The sequence below is a fragment of the Manis javanica genome, chromosome 15, assembly GCF_040802235.1.
Source record: "Manis javanica isolate MJ-LG chromosome 15, MJ_LKY, whole genome shotgun sequence".
Classification (NCBI taxonomy): domain Eukaryota; kingdom Metazoa; phylum Chordata; class Mammalia; order Pholidota; family Manidae; genus Manis; species Manis javanica.
The window spans coordinates 40792004-40813442 of NC_133170.1; the positions used below are offsets into that span (position 1 = coordinate 40792004).

Here is a 21439-nt window from a genome sequence, read left to right on the forward strand (position 1 = left end):
CTAGTCCGTCGCTCAGGACGTGGAGTGTCCGTCCCACCTCCTGCCTGTGGTCGCCTCACTGAACCCGTTAGCCGGCTGTGCAAGGCCCCTAGAGCGGGGAGTGCTGAGGGGAGGTGGTGGAGGCGGCGGCAAGACGCTGGGGCCCAGCAGGGCGGCCCGGGAGCCTTGGCCAGCCCTCCAGGGAGCCTCTGGGGTCCTCCCTGTCAGAGGAAGGTGGGACTACGTGACCCTCGGAATCAAGCTCCACCTCAGAGTGCTCCCGCTTCACCATGCGTCAGGCCCTGCTCGGCCTGCTGGGGGTATGCTCTCCTGCTTGTATCCTGTTTAGTTCCCACCACCTGACAGGCAGGTGGCTGCTGGCCTCAGGCTAAAGATCAGGCAACTGAGGCCCCAGAGGTGGGGCAATCTGCCCGAAGGGGAGGAAGGGGCACAGTCAGGGGAGTTCCGGCCGGCCAGCTGCGGCTGCACTGGAGAGGCCGGCTCTGCTGTGGCCGGGCCTGGTTGGTTCCTTGCACCCTGACCCCAGCCTGGAACAAGCCAAGCTGCATTTTCAGTTTCACATTAGTCTTTTATTATAACTGTATTGAATGGGATCACTCTGCCAAAAGGGTAAGTCATTTCTTAAATCAACATGAGTTACAGTATAAGGCTGAATGAGAAAAAGCAACAGGATATAAATGGCACAACTCAGTATTCCATAAATCAAATGAATTGTGCCATCGTGAGAAAGAGTATTATGACAACTTTCACATCAAAGTGGTTTAAAACCTGTTTACAGCAACTTTGCGTTTTTTTTAACACTATAAAAAGGGAGCTTTTGACCGTAATGCAGAGGAAGCGGTTTTGGGCTGCCAGAAGGAAGCCTGTTTGTCAGGTGCTGTCTGGGTCCCTCCCCATCCCACAGATTCCCTAAGTCCCTGCACCCGCCGGGGCAAGCAGGGGTGCAGGCATGGGGTGGCCCGGCTCCACAGGACAGCTGCTCAGGGCGTCGGCTGGGGCCTCCACACTCTCTTGTTCTAATGATCCCTGGGGGCAGCTTCTTAAAGAAACAATAAAGTGAAAACAAAAATAATACATGTGAGCCTTCTCTGGCAGGTGATCATTAGGATACAACACATCACAGAGTTTATATCTGTCATCTCTGACAAAGGTGAGGAGTGGTTTTCATTAATGGTGGTAATCAAATCCTGAAGGTTTGATGCACGAGATTCAGCTCCGTTGATGCAGAGAAGGCAGATCACAGGGAGCTCTTGGTTTCAGTCACATTCACTCTGCAGTAATATTATTTCTTACACTGCAGTTAGCAGTGAACACTAGCAGGTCATCTTTGGAAGAATCAACCAGTATAATTAAATGCTGAAGTATTCTAAGACCCGATGGCATATGCACAAGGTAAGGCACACTCATAAAGACTGTTTTTCTCTAATCTGTGACTCTCTTACATAAGGGACCGAAATAAATGCAACTCAGATTTTCAGACAGATCAGAGAGGAATGCATGAAACACAGCATGTGTATAAAAAAGTAGATGACAGAATTAATCTAAGCTTTTTGTGTATAAAAAATATATAACTGCTAATAATCAAAATGCAAGAGGGTTCAACTGACTACATTTGTTAAAAAAAACAAAAGGTTTCATATACTCAGGATTTTAAAATATGTGCAATTAAACATAAGTACCTGATAAGATAATAAAAAGGAGGAACATATATGCTTTGATAACTCTGTAGCTAATAAAAATGCAAACAATATTCAGCTATGAAGAATAAAAAATAGTCACTTCAAAAGGTAAGACAGCTCCCAAACCCTGTGATTCTGAGGACTGAGTGTGGCACTGCGGCTTGTTCACCCATGTGTTTCTCCTCTGGGCAGCGGGCAGCCTGTTGGCTTGTGCGGCAGCACCCGGTGCTGACCCACTGGTTCTCATGTGGCTCTGGCGCGGCAGCCCGGGATGCGGGGCCACTCCAGGCATTGGCAGGTCAGTGAGGCCAACCGGAGGGGACGAGCTAAGCCTTGAGGGGGTGGTGGGGGTCTGGTGGCTCCCATGTGGTCAGGGGCTGGGCTCCTGTGATTCTGGCTCCGTGCACAGGAAATGCCGAGCAGAAGGAAGTAGCCCAGCTGCCCGGGGACAGACAGCCCCCGGGCCCTTCCAGCCTCTGCTGGAGCCCAGCGAGGGTGGCTCCATACTTTTTTAGCACTGCCATAGCCAACACTGTCCAAAGCCAGGCCCTTTAGACAAAGGAATGCAACCTGCGGGCCTGCGGGCCCCTCACATGTGAGGGCCAGGGGTGCTCGTAAGGTGTGGTCAAGGGGACATGCGCTTGGCAGCTACTTACTCAGGGAGTTCTCCCTGCAGGTGCTGGGCAGAGCACTGAGAGTCAGGGGCCAGAGGGCAGGTTGGTGCGCAGCGAGCCACCGTGGAAGGCCAAACGGCCCTGTCATCCGAGCTAAACCAGAGTTAGTGCTCACCTTACACGTGGATGTGTTAGATTTCCCTGCTAGGGGCTCAGAACTGACTGCAGAGCTAATTGGACCTCTCTCTGCAGTAGCTGGCTTGAGTCATCTCTGTTTTCTTGGAGAACAAGTGGGAAATCGTCATTACCACATTTGTCTAGAGAAATACGCGGTTATCAGTGGGAGGCATGGAAAGATGTCTATTCTCACACACTTAGCTTTTTGCTGTGGCCATGGAAGCTTCCACTGCCTAGGGGCCTTGCCATCCTCGGAGGAGAGCCCAAAGGACCAGCTGCCCCAGGGCAAGGGCTGCTCACCTCGGATGGAGGCGAAATGTGCACAGTGGCTGTCCTACTGGGACTCCTGCTCAGGAGAGACACGTGTCCTTTTCAGGGCCCTCGTCCTTAAGGAGAGAAGTCACTCATGTGAGGCTTTGTGCCATCGGGGTTCCCTATGCTGACAACTGCCAAGGGGAGGCCTCTGTTCCAGGAAGGCAGTGGCGTGGCAGGTCTGGTCTCGCTCTGGCAGCGGTGCCTCAGACGTGGTGCACAGTTGAGCCCACATCCCAGTTCCTGCGATTCCCAGCAAGGGAAGGCTGTGCAGAAATCCCACATCCTCCTGGCATCTGGAATGTTCTTCAGGAAGCCCTGCTCCCAGAGAAGGGACGCCAGGTCTAATCCCTGTTACTGTTACCTTAAAGTCACTGGGAGCCCTGACTCTAGAAGGGAAGAAGCTGGGGTTTTCCCTTTACTCTTCTGTTGACAGGTGAGTACAGCCCCCAAACTACAGAAACTTTGCTAGAGAATCAACTGTTTAAAAAATGTTTCTCCTGTAAAATCAGGGTCACATTTGCTAATTTAAGAAGTAATAAGTCTTAAAACTATTAAAACCAGTGCAGCAAAGGTCTGCTTAAAGTGACCTTGTTTCCTGGCTGTGAAAGATGCTACAAGGTGAAAAACAATTGTTTAAGGGGCCAGCGAAGGCCAGAGTGATTCAGCCAGGGACTTGGAAGCATGTTCTTTAACAAATGGAAACAGTCAAACCACATCACACCTAAATATGAAACCTAAGCTTAGACCCCACTTCTAAAGATCATTTTAAGTTCTGGAGAGGCCCATAGTGGGTTTTTCCAGGTTGTTCTGTTGCATTTGGCTGTATGGCTTTCTGAGAGGAATGAAATAGGCTGAGAAACAGATTTCCAGAAAGTGTTTTGATATCAGTTTTCCTGTGCCTGATGCTCTGAGGGGAGGGAAGATTTGAAACCAACTCTTCTTCCTTCTTCTCCGTACGCTCCATGGGATGGCCACACTCAGCTGGGGAGGAAAGGACAGAGGAGTGACTCTGATGGCTCGGGGGGTGACTGTGACGGTGGGTGTGAGACTGGCTGTGCACCCCAGCTCTGCCGAGTGGGGCTTGTGGACATCAGCCTGTGTGCTCTGTGGCCCTATCTGCTTCTGACTGGGTCTGATGGGCCATGCCAGGGTTGTCTGCATTCTGGGAACAAAGTGTTGGTTTCAGGAGGGTCTGCACAGGGCAGCCTCAGCCCGGGGCAGGCTGGGCGTTGTGGTCAGATGTCCAGGGGGCTCACAATGGTGAAGCCGGAGTCCCTGCTGTGGCTGCTGTCATCGTCGGGGCTGGAGCTGGCGTTGCTGGAGGACGCCGAGGCCGGGCCCGTCAGCGGGTCGGAGAACACCAGTGGGGAGGGGGCAGGGGTCTCGCTCTTCCCAGATGTGCTTCTGAAGGTGCGGAGCAGCTGGGCCTGGCCCGGGAGGGGCCCCCTGGCACTGCCCGTCTCATCTTCCTTGGAAACCAGGACAAAGCCTTCTGAGCTCCTGGGACATTTGTGCCCTGGCATCTCGGGAGGGGCCTGTGGGGTGGTCAGAAGCACAGGTGGGTGAGAGAAGGGAGTGAGGCCTGGGAGTGAGGGTGTGCTAGGGAGATCCAGGACCCTCACCCATGCGCTCGGCCCAGGGTGCAGGGCCAACCCCCTTCCTCCCTGAAGCTGAGAGCTGGTTTCCTGGGCAATAAGCTAAACCTGCACAGCAGCCAGCAAGTGGGGTGTAGGCAGACTGCCCGTCAGCTTCACCCTCGCCTGCAGTGGGATAAGGACAGTGTCTCTGTCCTCACATGGGGACGCCATGCGGCGAGGTGGAGCGCACGGGTGTGGAGCACACAGGACTGGCTCCCGTAAGTCCCCGGATCTGCAGTGGACCATACGAGCTGAAGGACAGCGTAACCACGCCTAGTGTATGGCATCTCACCTCTACCTGTGGCTGCTTGTCCTGGTGATGCCCTTGGGGTCCCCTGTACTGAGGGGCAGTGATGGCGACTGGTGGGCTGTACACACATGAAAACCAGGAATGGACACCGCACAGCGTGTGGCCAAAAGCATAGAGATGAAACTGTTTCACACTAGTTACATTCCCTTTTTTTTAAGCAATCAAATAGCATTTTGTTTTTTAGCTAATGACGTTGGCCACCATGAACAGCAACTGGCAAAGGTTTTGGGTTGAGATCAGAGACGTTCCTCCTGTCCCGGGATGGAAGTAAAAGCCATAGTCTGGCCAAGGCTGTCCTGATGGCAGCAGGGCAGAGAGAGCCACCCACCCAGCGCCAACTTAAGCTGACACACCGGGACCGGCTCTCCCCCGGCAGAGGCGGGGCCCCTGGGTCCTCTGCCTCTAGACTAGCATGGTCTAGGCCGCCTGGGGGCTGCGGGCAGAGCCTGCACAGGTAGTTGGCAGCACTTGTAAGGGAAATCTGGGCTTGACTGACAGGCCCCTCTTTGAATCTTTTGTTCTCTTGGGGACATGCGGAATGAGTGGCTAAATAATGGCTCAGGTGCCTCCACCCTTTGAGAATTCATCTACCGTTAAGGTGTAGGTGTGTAATTGGAGAAGAGAAACAATTTACCTTCAAGATCACAGTACTGAAACAATAGGCCCTGAGCGTCTTCATTTCAAGTTTTAGAGCTGTTTACATTCAATCAACATTAACTCTTACCAAACTGAAGAGATATGCAGCACATGGCACTCTGGTGAGGGGACATGATCGCAAATGGCACTAGAGCCATTTTGTGGACAAAGACTGTCCTTTTTCAACCCCATTACTGTCCCTCTGTAAGGCCAGAGCTGTGCCATGTGCCCCTGGGGCGGCTGGAAGGGCTTGTTTCCCCACACATAAGCACATCAGGTGCAAGGGAGGCTGTGCAGGACCTCAGCGCTGATCTCCTACCTCCCAGTGAGAACACTCCGCTCTTGGGACTGTTGTCCTGCGCTGCACATGGACTTTGACCCTCTCGTCCCACACTGGGTCTACAGCTGGAATGCTGCTCGGCAGAACTTGTCTTAGGTTGAGAGTAAGAACAACATATTCAAGGGTCCTCACATACAAGTGCTACTCCAGTGAGCATATGAATGATAAGGGAGCAAAACAGCCTTATTGCTGATACGGAGGAAGTTTTGGTGGTCTGAGAGGAGATCCAAGCAGTCACAAAAGTCCCTTAAGCCAAAGCCTAACCCAGAGCAAGGCCCTGACTCTCTTCAATTCTGTGAAGGCTGAGAGAGGGGAAGAGGCTGTAGAAGTACAACAAGCAGAGGCTGGTTCATGAGGTTTAAGGAAAGAAGCTGTGTCCATAATTGAAAAGTGCAGGTGAAGCAGCAGGTGCTGATGGAGAAGCTGTAGCAAGTTACCCAGTAAACTAGATAAGTAGGTAAGTTATTTAGATCTACATAACTAAGAAGATCTAGTTAATGAAGTAATAACTAGCTAAGAGAGTTAATGAAGGAGGCTACCCTCAACAACAAATTTTCAGTGTAGATCAAACAACTTTATATTGGAAGAAGGTGCCATCTAGGACTTTTGCAGCTACAGAGAATAAGTCAATGCCTGGCTTCAGAGCTTCGAGGGGCTAATGCAGTTGGTGATGCTAAGTTGAAGTCAATGTTCATTTACAATTGCAAAAATCCTAGGGCCCTTAAGAATTATGTTCAATCTCCTCTGCCTATGTTTTTATAAGTGGAACAACAAAGCCTGGGTGACAGCATATCTTTTCACAACATGGTTTACTGAATATTTAAAACCCACTGTTGAGACCTACTGCTCAGAAAAAGATTCCTTTCAAAAGATTTACTGCTCACTGACAGTGCACTTGGTCACCCCAGAGCACCCCAGAGCATCCTCGATGGGGATGCACAGAGATTAACGCTGTTTTGGGGTCTGCTAACACAACATCCAGACTGCAGCCCAGGGATCATGGAGTCATTTCAACTTTACAGTCTTATTATTTAAGGAATACATTTCATAGGGCTACAGCTGGCGGTGGGAGGAACTGCAGAAGTGGTGGAAACAGCAAGAGAACTTGAACTAGAAGTGGAGCCTGAACATGGGGCTGAATTGCTGCATCTCATGATAAAATGCCAGTGGATGAGAAGTTGCTTCTCAGAGATAAGCAAAGAAAGTGGCTTCCTGAGATAGAATCTACTGGCAAAAATGTTATGAAGATTGTTAAAATGACACTAAGGTTTTGAATATTACATAAATTTAGTTGGTCAAAGAGAAACAGGGTTTGAGAGGACTGACTCCAATTTTGAGACAAGTTCTGTGGTGGGTGAATTGCTATCAAACAGCATCACTCAGGAAATCATTCAGGAAAGGAGGAGTCACTCGATGTAGCGAATTTCATTGTTGTCTTAAGAAACTGCCCACAGCCGCCCAGACTTTAACAACTATCACCTTGATCCATAAGCAGCAAAACCCTCCATGAGCAAAAGGATTCCTACTCGCTGAAAGCCCAGATGATGGTCATCATATTTTAGAAATGACGTATTTTTAATGAAGGTATGCACATTGGGAGTTTTTAGTCATAATGCTACTACTACACAGTTGATAGGCTACAGTGCAGTGGAAATGTAACTTTTGTATATGCCCTGGGAAGCAGAACATCCATCTGACTTGCTTTACTGTGCTATTGACTCTACTGCGGTGGTCTGGGACCAAGCCTGCAGTATCTCCGAGGTCTTCCTGCAGCGACTACATCAGCCAGACTTGGAAGAAGAGAAGTATGTTAGCAAGCCTGTGGCTAGCAGTAAAGGTGGTTCTTACCAGCACTCTGATTATCTGGCATATTTCTGGAAGGTAGTGAGGTCAAGTTGTAAGTTGTGGGTTTGTCCCACAGAGCCTCCTGGACTGGCTTAGACAAAGCACACTACTGCGGGCGGGCCTCCATGGCCACCTCCTTTTATCACTCCTCCCCCATCTTTCTAATACGGATCAAGAAATGAAGCCCAAACTGAGGCCTGGTGGCCTGGCCAATGCCACAAAGCAAATTAAAAGGCCCAGTTTCTCTGGACTCCCACCTAGAACTTCCCTAGACACAAAGACCCTTCTTCCTGCATTCCCACAGCAGCCTTAGCTACTACACTTGTCACCATTTAGATCATTTATGTCATTTGCAGAAACTGTATATTCCCACATCAATCTTCCCTTTTTGCCAAACACAGGCATGCACTGCAAAATTAAGAAAAGGTTTTTGATTTGTCAGTCCTGCATAAAACTGGCAGGACCACCACAATATACACCCCTGACCGTCCACGTTTCTTACGGTGGAGGCAGGTGAGCCCAGGCACAGACCAGTTTGACAGGCACTGTCTGTGATGACGGAAACGGACTGTCCGTGCTGCCCAACAGCAGCCTCCAGCCACGAGTGGGTACTGGGCACCTGAAAGGCAGCTCGTATGAATGACGAACTGAAGTTTAAACTTTTTATTCAATTTGATCTTAATGAACTTGATTTTAAATAGACTTGTGGCTAGTGTTTATTGCATCAGACAATACAGCTACAGGCCATACAGAGAAAGGGATGCAGCCCCACTGCCAGTGAGCCACGTGATACGGGCTGGTTGATGGCTGAATCTGTGGCCCTACAAAGTCCTGCTTCCTGTGTGGTGGGTTCGAGTGAAGTTCTTCAAAAACCTCCACAGGAGTGTGTGAAGGCCAGAGTCTGGGAGGGAGAGACAGAACTGTGGCTCTTCACCATACAACACACAATTTCGTATCTGTTGTTTGCAGAGCTGGAGGTTAAGATTTGCAAATTAAGGGAAAGAATGCTACGAGCCACATGTGCCCCACTGCCTGGCGGGTATCAGGCACGTGTTCCCCCAATGGAAGTGCCTTGGTGAGGTTCCTCAGGGAGAAGGGTGCTTGCGGGACTGTGAGCCGTGGGCCCCAAGGTGCCAGGCCTGGTCCTCCGCACTGCCCCATGACATGTTTCAGTGGTTAACCAAGAATGCAGACCCTTAACTGCATTCTGAGTTAGGGAAGGTCCATGGCACAAGCCACTGCAGACCCAGCACATGGCGATGACATTGCCAGCAAGTGTCACAAAAGCCTGCTGGCACCAGACCCCAGCCTCTGGAGGGCAGGGCCTACACCCCCTAACCCTGAGCACCTAGTAGCTGGCACAGCAGGCCCTCAACTCACATTTGGGGGAAAGGAGGGAAGAGCCTTCTGAGCTCCCACTGGGCACACCAGCCACGGCTGCTCCTGTCCATGGCCGGCCCCCTGTCCGGTCCCACAAGCCCTGTGAGTTAGGAGAGCCCCAGAGGGAGCAGGGCTCAGGGCTTCCTGCCGGGGGGCCCGGCATCAGCTGATCTCAATCCCTGGGCTCTTCTGTGGGCTGCCCGGACCCGCTTGTCGGTGCACCCTGCCCGCTTGCATGCGGGTTTCTCTGGCCTTTCCTTCCCAGAAGGTGGAGGGCAGCTGTGCCCTAACCAGCCCTCCCTCAGAGCCAGGTTCAGCAGCGCTGCTTTCTTTCAAGTGCTAACACCCTTGCATGGGGGGTGGGGAGGTGGGGGGCGGGGCAGGGAATGAGCAGAGGGAAGCCCTTGCCTTTTCCTTTGCCCAGTGTTCTTTTTTTCCCACCTAAGCCTACAGAGGCAGCCAGGATCAGAGAAGGCAGCAGTGAGGCCTTTAAGCCTGGCAAGGGCTGACTGGATTCCAGAAGCATGTGCAGAGGGAGGCAAAATGTTTCTCAGATGCCACACGGGGGTGTGCCCTGCCAGCAAAGGCATGTCATATGTCACCTGCCACTCACTTAGAGCTCGTAGCTGGCTCGTCCTGGGTATGCGCATGGGCATTCCCGGGGGCAGCCATGGCAACAGGTAGGTTTTGGCAAGTACGCAAACTGGGAATACAAAGTGTAATCAATAAGCTTTGAATTTAGGAAATTCATTAGTGTTTTGGAAAGGTCTTCTCCTGTTGTATTTTTACATATTCAGCTGAAAAATACACTAAATTTTTAAATAAAATTATCAATTAAAAATAGTTGGGGGTAGGCCTAAGCTCAATAATATTTGAATAAATACATGATTATTAAAAAATTAAATACCTGTGCAGGGGAGAATTTGGACCTTATAAAATTAAACTTGCAATCTTAACATATTCATGTGGCTAAAAATGCAGACTCAAAATGCTCTATGAAAACCTTCTTTTGAACCTGGATGAAATCACTCACACAGGGCTATCTCTTCTTAAAGATACCCTTGAAACTGAAAAAACTCCCATTTTTTTTAAATGTCATTTTGCTTGTTTAAAACTATAAAAAATAAATAATTTACAAGTATCTGGATGCTAGTGCTTGAGAAAGTGTCTTAGGTGAGATTTTGCTAATGTTACTTTTCAAGATGAAACTCTGTAAGCCATTTAAAAAGAACACTACTAGGAACTTCTAGGCCTGTTCAGGACGAGGCAGCACGGTGGGGCTGGGAGCTCACTGGACGGGGACAAGGCTCTGAACACACAACCCTGGCGAGGCTGTGTGGCTTCTCACTCCCAAGAGAGATGAGCAGGCAGGGCTGAGCACAGGAGGAACTCGGGTGCCTTTGACCTGGAAGATTCTGTGGTTCTATGCTAGTCATACGGAATGCTGACACCTAAGAACAGGGCTCAGCAACTATGGCCCATAGGCAGGTCTGGCCTGGGGCCTGTTCCGGTATGGCTCTAAAGCTGAGAATGGCTTGCACAGTTTTGAAGGGTTGTACAAACACACACAACAACTACAGAAACAAGTATGTGTCACAGACCATATGTGGCCTGCAAAGCGAAAGATATTTACTGTTTGGCCCTTCAGAGCAAAGGTTTGCTGACCTTTCTGCCTTAAAGGATGGAAACTCATGACAAGTCCTTCCCTAGGAAGGCTAGAAAGGTTCTGGCCAAGTGAGACAGAAGCAAGGAAGCATTTGGAAGGCATGGGCAGTCCGTCCTGCACTAAAGGGGAATGGCGGCATCGGCTGGACGTGACAGACCAGTATGTGAGGCAGAAAGACCACTGGTTTCTAATGCCACACAGTGGGCTGGCAGGAGGTTCAGGCCAAAGCTGCCGCATATAGGTGTACAAGCTGTGCACTGCACAACTCCAGAAACAGGAGTCCAGTTACTGCTATTGTGAATGGCACCCCCTAGAGCATACAACCTGCATAGCTCTATACTGGCTCAGGATGCTTGTGGCATTTCAGAGTTGAACTTCACACATGGTAACCTGAAGTACCCTTGGCAGGGTTTTATTATTCAGAACTTTGAAGAACTCATGCTCCCCCATCAGGTCAATGAGCCCTCGTCCATCAGCGCTCCTGTACCTGCTCGGCGGCGCTGGGCATCAGGCGGCCCTGGCGCTGGCCTTGGCCCTGCCCGCTGGAGCAGTAGTGGTCGTCCGCGATGGTGATCTGCTCGTTCTCCCCGGCCTCCAGCTGGCTCTGATTGAAACGCAGGGAACCTTTGAGAATGTCTTTGATCTATTTTCAAAGAAGAAGAAAATAAATGAAAAAGATGAATGAGTCTGTTTTTCCATGCCAGCTAACCCTCTAATACATTTAAACTTGACTTATCATTGACCATTTTTTAATAGTATGGGTGTGAATATATTACCATAAGAAATAAATAGAAAAAATCCGACTCTATCAAAGTCAAATATTTCAGTCTTAATGGCCAAGTTCTCCCAGGGTCAGACACGGGTGTTGCATCCTGGGCAGTCATCCTAACGCAGCTTCGAGCACTTCTCTGCACACCCAGACCCCCAGGCAGCCTGTGGGCCAGCAAAGCGGCTCCACCCGGCTGAGCGGTGAACAACAGGCAGACATCTGAGTGCAGCGCCCTCTTTCCCCTGGCATTGCATTTCATCTAGTCCTTCAAGGGCTGTGTGAACATGGCCCTTGAGGATCTGAGGCTGCTGTAGGTGGTGGTGACGGCCTGTGCTCCAAGGACATCTGTGCATCCATGGACCAATGGCTGAGCATGGGGCGGGGCATGGAAAACCAGTTTGGGCTGCAGGCTAGCCACACAAAAGTACTGGAAGGAGCAAGGGGCAGAAGGAGTTCTACGCAGGAGGGGCTGTGTCTGGGTGGGAATGGGGGCTGGGGGGCACTGGCTCCGAAGGACCATGGTACTCATGCCCAGGGCACCCATTCCAACAGGCACTCAAAGTCAGATCAAAGGACATACCTGCTTTAGTCCTGCCAAGGAAACCAGAATTTGATCTTCTTTTTCCAAACTTTCTTGTAATATCACATCTTGAATATTTACTGAAAATAGAAGAATGACATTTCATAACTAGTGCTCTGAGTATAACTTATCTTTGGCTACACCATGACTTCAGACAAGCTTGGGAATTTTCCTGCCCAATTTCATAGCAACTGTTCCCACTGAGGATGCTCTGCCAAACTGCAGCTGGGGCAGGGGCCGGGCAGGGCAGGGCGGCACTGGGCATGGGGGTACACAGCCTTCCCACCACCCCCGCGAAGGCCTTCCTGCGATGACAGCTGTGTCTTCCCATCCACACACCAGGGCGCCTCCTGTGGACCTTCAGTGTGCAGAGCTGGGAGCATCACCCTACAGCAGGAGAGACGCTTTCGCACGGGCTTCCTACACTGCCTCATGGTTCCGTGATGTTAACTCACCTTTCTCTATAAAGAGCAACTCCTCAGAGTGACTGGAATTAATAAAGACATCATCTTCAAGAATTTACACAGTAAAGCATGCTGTCAATTCAACACAGGGTCAAACTCAAAAGCCAAGCTCATGGCGCTTAGTTGCCATCACATGACAGCAGTGCCTGTGGAGTCAGCATGACTTATCTAGGGCTTCACAGGAGCCATTTCTCTATGGCCTCTAGAAGGCTGGGCCTCCACATGAGGAGTCTTTCATTCACACCGGACCTGAGGCATCTACCACATCAGTGTGACCACCAGGCTCAGCAGTGCTCTGAGCTGGCCATGGTCCCCAGCTGTCCCCAAGGCACCTGGGGACCGTGGCCCTTGTGGTGACTACAGCTTACTGAGGCAGGGCTCTCAGGGGGAGGGAAAGCCCACTCCCCTGGTACTATGGAGAAGAAGGCATGTGGGGGGGCACTTAAAACACATGGAAGACAGGTCCCCCTATGCACATCAATCCAAGAGTCACTACAATAAGGAGGCTCACCCCCCCCATTAACAACTGCTTTATTTTCTGTAGCCTTAAAAAATGTCCTATTGGTAAGGCCTTACATATACAGTCATTCACTGAAAAAAGTCCCAGTCTACTTGGGACTCAGCCGCGTGCCTAGCTGTATCTCACCCCGGGTGTGCCGTGGCCTGCTGGTGGGAGGAGCACAGCTGGCACCTCGTCCCTTGGCTTCAGGCTGCGTCCCCAGATCCATGAGCCCACCTCCCCTCAGGGTCCAGTCGTCCGCTCCAGTGCTGCCTCCCAGAGCAGCCTTTCTCCCTTCCCGCCTGCACCGGCAGCCCAAGTCGCCCTCTAGTCTCTAGCACGCCAGCTCTTCTCCTGTATCACCTCCATTTGACACTGTCACATGCATCTGCTGGTTTATTTGTTGTTCATCTCCCCCAACAGGATACAAACTCCAAGAAGGTCTTGTTCAGGGCTATCCTCCCAGTGCTGAGAATGATGCCTGGTGCATTTCAGGGACACAATAAATACTGACTGACTCACTGACTGACTGAATGAACAAACATGGAATAATACTCTTGGAACTTGCATTTCAAAACAGTGTTATTCTAAATTATTTCCAAAAAGTATATCCATATGTCCAGTAAGGGGCAAGGCAAAGACTGACACCATTAACAGGAGACCAGCCCGACAGCTTACTAGAGTCATCAGTAAGAATAAATCTATAAACCATGCTGACAAGTCCCCTTGCAGACTGCAGCCCAAGACAGCAGCTTTTATTTATTCAGAAAAATTGACTAGTTCCTGGCTAATAGAAAGACCCGTCCCAAAACAAGAAAGCAAGATGAATGGAAATGGAATAATAGATATAATTAGAGAGTGCATGTTTTCGGTTCCTTTAAAAGCCATAACAATTTGTTCTCTCAATAAAAAATAATGCAAAATCCACTCAACAGACAGTAACCAACCACCAACCAGGGAAAATTGACAAGAACCAGCTCTTTAGGTCTTCTGAAGGACTGACAAAGGTTGCTTTTGTCTGCCTGCTATGGCTTCTAAGGCTGCGGGGCTGAGGGCTTGTGGGCTGCCTGGGGCCGCAGGGCATACAGCAGCTGCTAGTTTGGGAGGCAGTGGGTTTTGACCTGCTCACTGCAAGGTGGGGCTGATTTCCCAGCTCCTACCGTGCAAGCAGGGGCCCAGGCGGGGGTGGGAGGGCAGCTCCCAGGCCTGAGAGGAGGCCAATGGAGGCAGAAGTGCCAGGTCACATGGCAGCTGCGTGGAGGGCTCGGAGGGTCTAAGGAACAAATGAAGCGCAGGCCCCTGAAAGACATACCAGCAAACTGGTGTCCAGGAGAAGGGAACCTGCAGAAACCAAAGTGGTATCTCCTGCTGTCATTACTGGATCTTCACCTACCTGCCCCTTTGAGACATACCCTGAAGCAAAAGGGTCTGTCCAGATGGCCTGTCTCCTGCCCCCAGTGTAATGCTGGGGCTCACGGTCAGCAGCAACAAGGACCACAGCCTTTAGGGTCCTGGCTACTGGACGACAGGGCAGGCGGTGGCCCCAGAGGCCCACACATATGCAGGACCAGCGCTCTCTGCTGAGGCCAGCAAGGACTCAGAGGCTTTTCTCTGAACACCAGAGAAACATGCAAACCATCTGGGAGTTGTGACGCCGTCCTGGCAGGGAGAAGAGAGAGAGTGAAGAAACTAACTACAGGCATTTGCTGAGATGAGGCAGTTAACCTAAGAGACCGGGTTGCCTTTAATTGGCAACTTTAAGGACTGCCACTGAGAATGCAGTTTCTGCACACCTGAGTTTAGGTACAGAGATCCACTATTCCACTACAGAAGAATCCGTGACTACTTGAGACCTTACCTGGCCACACTGCCTGAAAATGCCATGCACGGAGGCAGCCTAGCCATCCTCTCAACATCAGATGCCCTGTCGCTGTGAGCCTTCCACAGACCCCTCTACCACAGGGCGTTGCCTGCAGGGACAGGTTGAAAAGGGCAGTGGTGGGGAAGGAAGAAGATATGGCTGCACCGGGAAGACAGAACAGGGTGCCCTTTTGTCTTTCATTGTGGGCCTAAGTGGGAATACTGCTCTGGGTCCTATGGGCCACCCCCGCCACGCACTCTCCCGACGAGACCACGAGCAGCCAACGAGCCTGGGGCCTCGCCACTGTGCTGCCTTGAGGTCTGAAGAAGTGGCAGAGCTGGTGGGCGGCTAGCCCAGTCCTACCCTGTCGGCCACATCCCAGGCCACAGGGCAGCACTGGTGCACATGCCCTTGGCTGGTCATGTGACACAGCTCCGGCCAATGCAGTACATGAGAAGTCTCTGGGTGGGACTTCTAGAGAGCTCCTCGTGGGGGACTGCCTCAGTTTGTGCCTTTATCTCCCCACTTTGCTGCCTGAAATGCTGGCAGGAGGTCCACGAGTTGTCTTGCAAGCTTGCAGGTAAGGATCACAGCACAGGGACTGTGGGCCGAGAGCCAGAAGGAGCTGGGCACTGGCCACATCACTGCTCAGACTGCCTACCCGTGGGCTCCTTTTATTTAAGGAAAAAAGACCCTCCTGATTTGTTTATTCTTTTTTGGGGGAGGTTTATGTTATTAGCAGGTGTAAGTTTCAAAGTGCCACAAAGTTGGGTGGTGGGTGGTTTAAAACAGCAGAGGTTATTCCCAGTGTGGGAGGCAAGTCCGAAGTGGGGTGCATTGGGGCCGTGCTCCCCGACGGCTCTGGGGGAGCCTCTCCCTGCCTCTCCCTCTTCTGAGCTCCCGGAGGCGACAGTCCTCGGCATTCCTTGGCTTTTGTCTCCATCGTCTCAGGGCGTTTTCCCTGGGTATCTGTGTCAAACCAGCCACTGGATTAGGGTTTGACCCCCATCCCCTATGACTTCACCTCAGCTTGATTCCATCTATAAAGACCCCATTTCCAAACAAGATCACAGTCATAGGCTACAGGCAGACATGAATTTGGGCGAAATTCTGTTCGACCCAGTACATCTGTTACCCCAGATGAAAATCATCCAGTTCCTCAGAACGGCGTGACTGTTGCCTACACGCAGAATGTAACTACCTGGCCCACTGGCTCTGCGCAGCTGCACAGCACAGGCCACGAGGGTGCTGGGGGCAGCCGAGGGCGTCCGTGTTGCCGTGGTGTTCCCTCAACGGGCGACTCTGCAGCCTAACTTTTTTGGACAGGGTCAAAGATCACCTTTCTGAAGCTGATGAAAACCAGGACTTTTTTCCCTAGAAAATCTACATATACATAAAATGTTCACTTACTTTTAAGGATAGACCTATGGATAAACTTAAGGATAAATGAACTAAGCTGAATAGTATCACTTTAAGAAATCCAGGGTATAGAAATCCAAATTAAAACAAGAGCACCTTCAGAGGCTGTTGAGTTTTGAATACAAGGATTTTCATTTTACTCATAAAGAACTGACTATCCAAATTCTTTGCTTAACTAGCTCTGCTATGTATTGATGTAAGGTATGAACATTCTACTAATATAAAACCTCTCAGTAACAGTTGCATCTGCACACAAATAGAAAAACATGATGTTTTTTTATGCCTTAAAATATTAAAGGCAGAAGTGTGAAAGGTTTCAATTTCTAATGTAATGCACATCTTTCCTTACAGCAAGAAGCAGAATAAATTATGATAACAAGGCTCTTTCTTTTTATTTCTGTGTAGTAGATTATATTCTTTAGAACCTTATTCTATTTAAGTACGACATACAACTGTTGGAGTATTGAAACTAAAGGGGAAACTTCATAAAACTAACCACTTCTGTGGAAATTATACAAAAATCTCATTGGTACAACAATCCCATGGTGACTCGACTATTTTCAATGAAATGTCAATGCCACAAAAACAGACATCTAGCTCGAAGGGTGATGGAAATGACATACAAACTACATTTTCAATTTCTGAAAAACCTTGTTTTCTTCACTGCTAGAATAAAAGTATTTTCATATAAGTGACTGGCACAAAAGGTTAACGTAAGTCTCTGTTCATGAAGAACGGTGATGGGAAGGGGCGAGATCAGAGCTGACATCTCCCTACAGCAGCGGGGGGCTGGGCAAGCTGTTCAGCATGATGCGCTCTGGCCAAGGAAGTGAGAGGTAAGTCCCTGGATGGAGCTTCTGGAAATCTCCTCATGGGGAAATGACTCAGTCGGTGCCTTTCCCTTGCCCCTCAGGGTGGTGGCAGAACCTTCCTCACAGGATTCCCATGAAGGATAAATAAATCAGCACAGCAGCAAGCCCACACTGTAGAAGCTAGGGCCCAGGGGACGCTTTCATTCCCGAGTGGGATATCACCTCACTGGACCACGCCGACAGCCATTGCAGAGGAGGCCCACTACTGTCACAGCAAAGGGAGTCAGGCTCAGAGATGCCAGGCCTGGCACTGAAGGTCCTAGCTGGATGGTGATGGGGCTAGGCTTGGGTCCCAGGTCATGTGCACCCCTGAGCCCTCCCACGACTCTGTACGTGGCACCGGCAGAGGCGCCGGAGATGGAAGAGGCACGGACACATCCTGGCACTGACCGACTGCCCTAAGGGGCTGCTGCCCTTTATCTGGTGGTGGAACCCACCTAAGTGAGGCCAGCCAGCAACAGGAAGTCACCCATATGCAAAACGACTGCCCTATCACTTGTACCAGATCTTTCTGGAGCTCTGGCACCAACAATCAGCTCTGACTCTGATGACCTGAGGCTGTGATGTGTTCACTAAGCCCATCAGTAAAATGGGAGTAAATCCTGTCTTAGAGGCTGTTGGAGAGAGAGGTTAGATGAGACCAAAGGGGCCCACCACCTCTCTATTACTATTATCGTTTAGTATGTTTTCTTTTTTCTTCTCCGTATCTTAAATACCCAGATTAGTGGATTCTGCTCTCTGAGGCTCTCTCATCTCTGGCAGGGATTTAGTTACCCTGACCTCTGATAACCTCCCATCAGGGAATGTCCCAGACTCTAAAGAGGAAGTATGCAGTTTGTTACAAAATAGAGGGCTCACATGTAGCCTTGACCATGGGTCACACATGTGCCCAGAGTGGTGGTGGTTGGAGAGGAGCAGGCAGACCTGTAATTCCCTGCTGCTGGCCTTGCTGGACCACTGGCAAAAGGATTCCTGCGCACAGAGCATGTGCCATCATTATTCAGATCTTGGGAGGGGGCTTGCTGTGGAGGAGACTGTAGGTGTCAGACTCATCCTTTGATACAGGTGTGTATTTCTTGGGTCCCTGCAAATGCCATTCCCCTTCCAGAAGGCCCTGCTATTCTCCTTATAGCACCAGATCCCCTCTTTTCTTTAAAGTCTACCTTAACACTGTTCAAGCAGCAGCTTCCTAGTGGCAGGCTTGCTGCTGAAAGCAGCCGGCAATCAAACTCTCCCCTGCTTCATTTTCTGCTCCTGGAGCTCTGTTTCTAATAAGGCTCAGGGGCTAAAAGTTTCCTGAAACTGCACAGTTATACATGGCGGATCCTGGACGCGAGGCCCTCTGGTTCCGGATGTGGCTCTGTGCTCACCATTCCCGCCCCTTTGGACCCCACTTCCCTGCCCATTTTCCTGAGCCCGCGCGTGCTCCGGGCACCCTTGGTTTGCTTCACGTGAAGCCACGGGTCACCTTCGGTGTTTCTAGTGAGGTACGTTCTCTCTTGCTCCCTCCCTACTCTGAAGTTTTACTTACCTCTTCCACTCACACTGAGCTCAGTTTCAGAAACTCCTGCACTCCACTCTACCTCAACATACTTTTCCAGAACCTATTTTTACATCAGAAATCAGGTAGTTAGTAAATATGGCTGAATGACTGATGTGAGGCTTTCCTGGCAACATTAGAGCTGATTTTTACCTCCCGCAGAAGAGACGGTGGCAGGATGTTTGTTCCGTGAAGAACGAAGGGCACTGACCCGGTCAGTCAGGTCAGAACTGAGCAGGGGCAGGGGAGGCGTGGGGGAAGCAGGCACCGAGGTTGACCTCAGTGCCAAGTAATCAGTCAGCACTTTGCATTCAGTGTTTTCTTAAAAAGCAAAAAGCAGATCACGCAGAAAACAGTCAAGGATCCTATTTTGCACCCAGCTGCCAGAATGGCTGAAGATCTTAAATTCAGCACTGGGAGATGAGCATTCCTTAGGAAAATGAATGGGTAGGACTAAGATCAGTCTCTAGGCTAGTAAGTGGTTCTCTGAAGTGAGCTGAGCAAGCTTACAGCACGGTTCCAACTCCTGTGACCTCTGCCACTCGGTATATTGTTTTCTGAGGATCTATCATGTGCTGGCCAGAGGGTGTCCCTGGACGTGACTCCTCAGAGTAAAATCCACCCTATTCCTGATATGGCTGCCACCTGAGGGTCAACCAGGAAAAGAGACTTTATGTATATTTTTAAACTTAAAAGGTCTTCAAGCTGCATTAATGGTTAGATGCCTTTGCCAGAGTATATACTAAAAATAAAAGCAGACACACAGCTAGGACTTCCTAAAAGAGACTATCCCACGCTTTTACCATCGTACCCTCTTGTTTGGGAGTGATGACACAGGAAAACAGTTTGGCTGAGGCTGTCCTAAAATCACATCATTTAGTCAAATAAGACCCTTTGAACTGGGTTTAAAGTGGATACATTTTATGTGAAGTTCAGGTCATAAAGGTTTGGCTGACTTGAGGATCTAGTGAAGTTAAGTGTCACTCCTCATCTAGGATTTAAGCATGGCCCAAGTCAACAAACGTTATTTGGCATTCTTATCCTGGGCTGGGCTGCACCCCTACTCACAAGCTCTATGCTCAGCATGAGATGCTCTGGGGCTACAAAGCCCTTCGGTTTTCAAGCAATTGGAAGCAAGCCTGTTTCCACAGAGATGCGCGGACAAGTCTGTGCTTCGTGCGTCCTTATCTGGAGAGGGCCGGGCCTGGGGGACATGGGGAGGCAGCCTGTTTGGGAGGGGTTCAGGCAGCTGAGGAGAAATGAAGGATTTGGGCACTATATTTAAAAAAAGAGACAGGGTGAAAGATACTCGGTTTGGGTTCCTCCTGTGGAAAAGCATGTGGGAAAATGAGAGAGCCAGGAAATGGAGTACACAATAATGACGGAAGGGTGGTCTACCAAGGCCTGAGGTCAGAGCTGGGAAAGGGGGAGATGGTGCACGGTTTGCTCAGTTTTCTAAACAGGTATAGGGGTGGTACAAGGGAGATGCTGACCAGCTGTTCCAAGTCTTCAGCTAATAAAACCAGGAAAAGGCTTCCACTAGAACAGAACAAGTTCAGAGTGGCTGGGGAAAAAAAAGGAACTGAGTTTCAGATGTTTGGAGGCTGCATCAAATGCCAGGGGAGGCGGGGAGCTCTCTGCCCATAAGCAGAGCTGCACTTGGGACTGAATGTGGGCTTTGGGATATGTTACAGGGTCAGGAATACATCACTAAATTTGGCCCAAATCACTTAAAGGGCACTTGCTTCTTGCTGGGCCAGTAATATTAGGTCACCGAGGGGTGGCCAGAAATGCAAACTTTGGGTAGTGCATCAGACCGACTGCCTCAGAATCTGCATTTTTAACAAGGTTCCCAGGTAAAATGGGTCTTTTCCTTCTGTAGAGGACTATGCTACCCACAATTAAATGCAGTAGTTAACATTCTTAATGTAATTATGAAAAACCTTTATCACAGTGCAGCTGACAGAAAGCTGTTTGGTGATCACATTTTCCTTCTCTGTTTTGCAAATATTAGTTTAACTGCCTTCCTGAACATTTCTAAAGACATACATTGTAAGTTGTTTTTACAAACATCAGAAACTCAGATTTACAAGGTTCTTGCAGAGGCAAAGAAACTGATTTTCAGAACTGCCCTCCTCTTACAGCTAATTCTTGTATAAATATTATGACAAGTACAAAATCAGTAATGATGTGTGCAGTAAAACAGCAGAAGATATTATACACAAGTGCTGATTCAAGTGTGGCCTCAGCAGAGGCATCAGTGAGAGAGAAGCCGCGGACGGAAATCAGGTCTGGACTTCTGGTGTAGGGCTGTGTGCCGTCCAGCATTCTCCCTGGGCCGCGGTTTCCTCATTGTGAGATGAAGAACTGTGGGTTTTTTTTTAGGGCTCCCACATCTTCAGTATTTTAAGTTTCTATGAGTTATAGTACCCTCAGCAAGAGCATGGGGAACCTGATTTCCCTTAACGCATTGCACGTAACCCTCCCTCTGCTTGTCGAACCACCGGTGCAAGGCCAGGCTGCTGGAAACCAGTGTCTAAACACCAAACAGATGAATGGAAATACCCTCACTGAGAGCAGGCAGGTGTGGGCACTAGAGGCCAGCAGAATGAGCAGCTCCCCCTCCCAGCAAACAGCTGCAGCTCAGCCAGCTGCTCACGGATCAGAGAAGTGCAGGCTGCTCACCCACGTGCACTTATGTGTGAAGTACGGCAAATCTAAAAACAGTCTGAGCGCAGCCACAGAGGTTACTACTGTCAAGGGCTTTCTACTCAACTGTCAGGATGATAGGAAGGGGAGTCACTATAGGAACAGAAAAATGAGCACATAGAAAAAG

The 21439-nt window shown here is 49.9% G+C and overlaps 1 protein-coding gene across 7 annotated transcripts in view; it reads right to left on the bottom strand.

Moving 5' to 3' along the window:
* Window positions 1–547: 547 nt before the first annotated feature.
* TBC1D5 (TBC1 domain family member 5) overlaps window positions 548–21439 on the bottom strand; it is a 642656-nt gene continuing 621764 nt past the window's right edge. For 4 of the 7 annotated variants that reach the window (XM_036996277.2, XM_036996276.2, XM_036996275.2 and 1 more), the window contains 3 exons: window positions 11949–12028; window positions 11087–11242; window positions 1624–4320 (listed from right to left, as the gene is read on the bottom strand). In XM_036996277.2, coding sequence (XP_036852172.2) covers window positions 4021–4320; window positions 11087–11242; window positions 11949–12028 — 536 coding nt within the window. In that variant the 3' untranslated portion in view covers window positions 1624–4020. Of the gene's footprint in view, window positions 1040–1623; window positions 4321–11086; window positions 11243–11948; window positions 12029–21439 lie in introns of those variants that run through there. The other 3 variants (XM_073223289.1, XM_073223292.1, XM_073223290.1) reach the window with 3 other exon arrangements.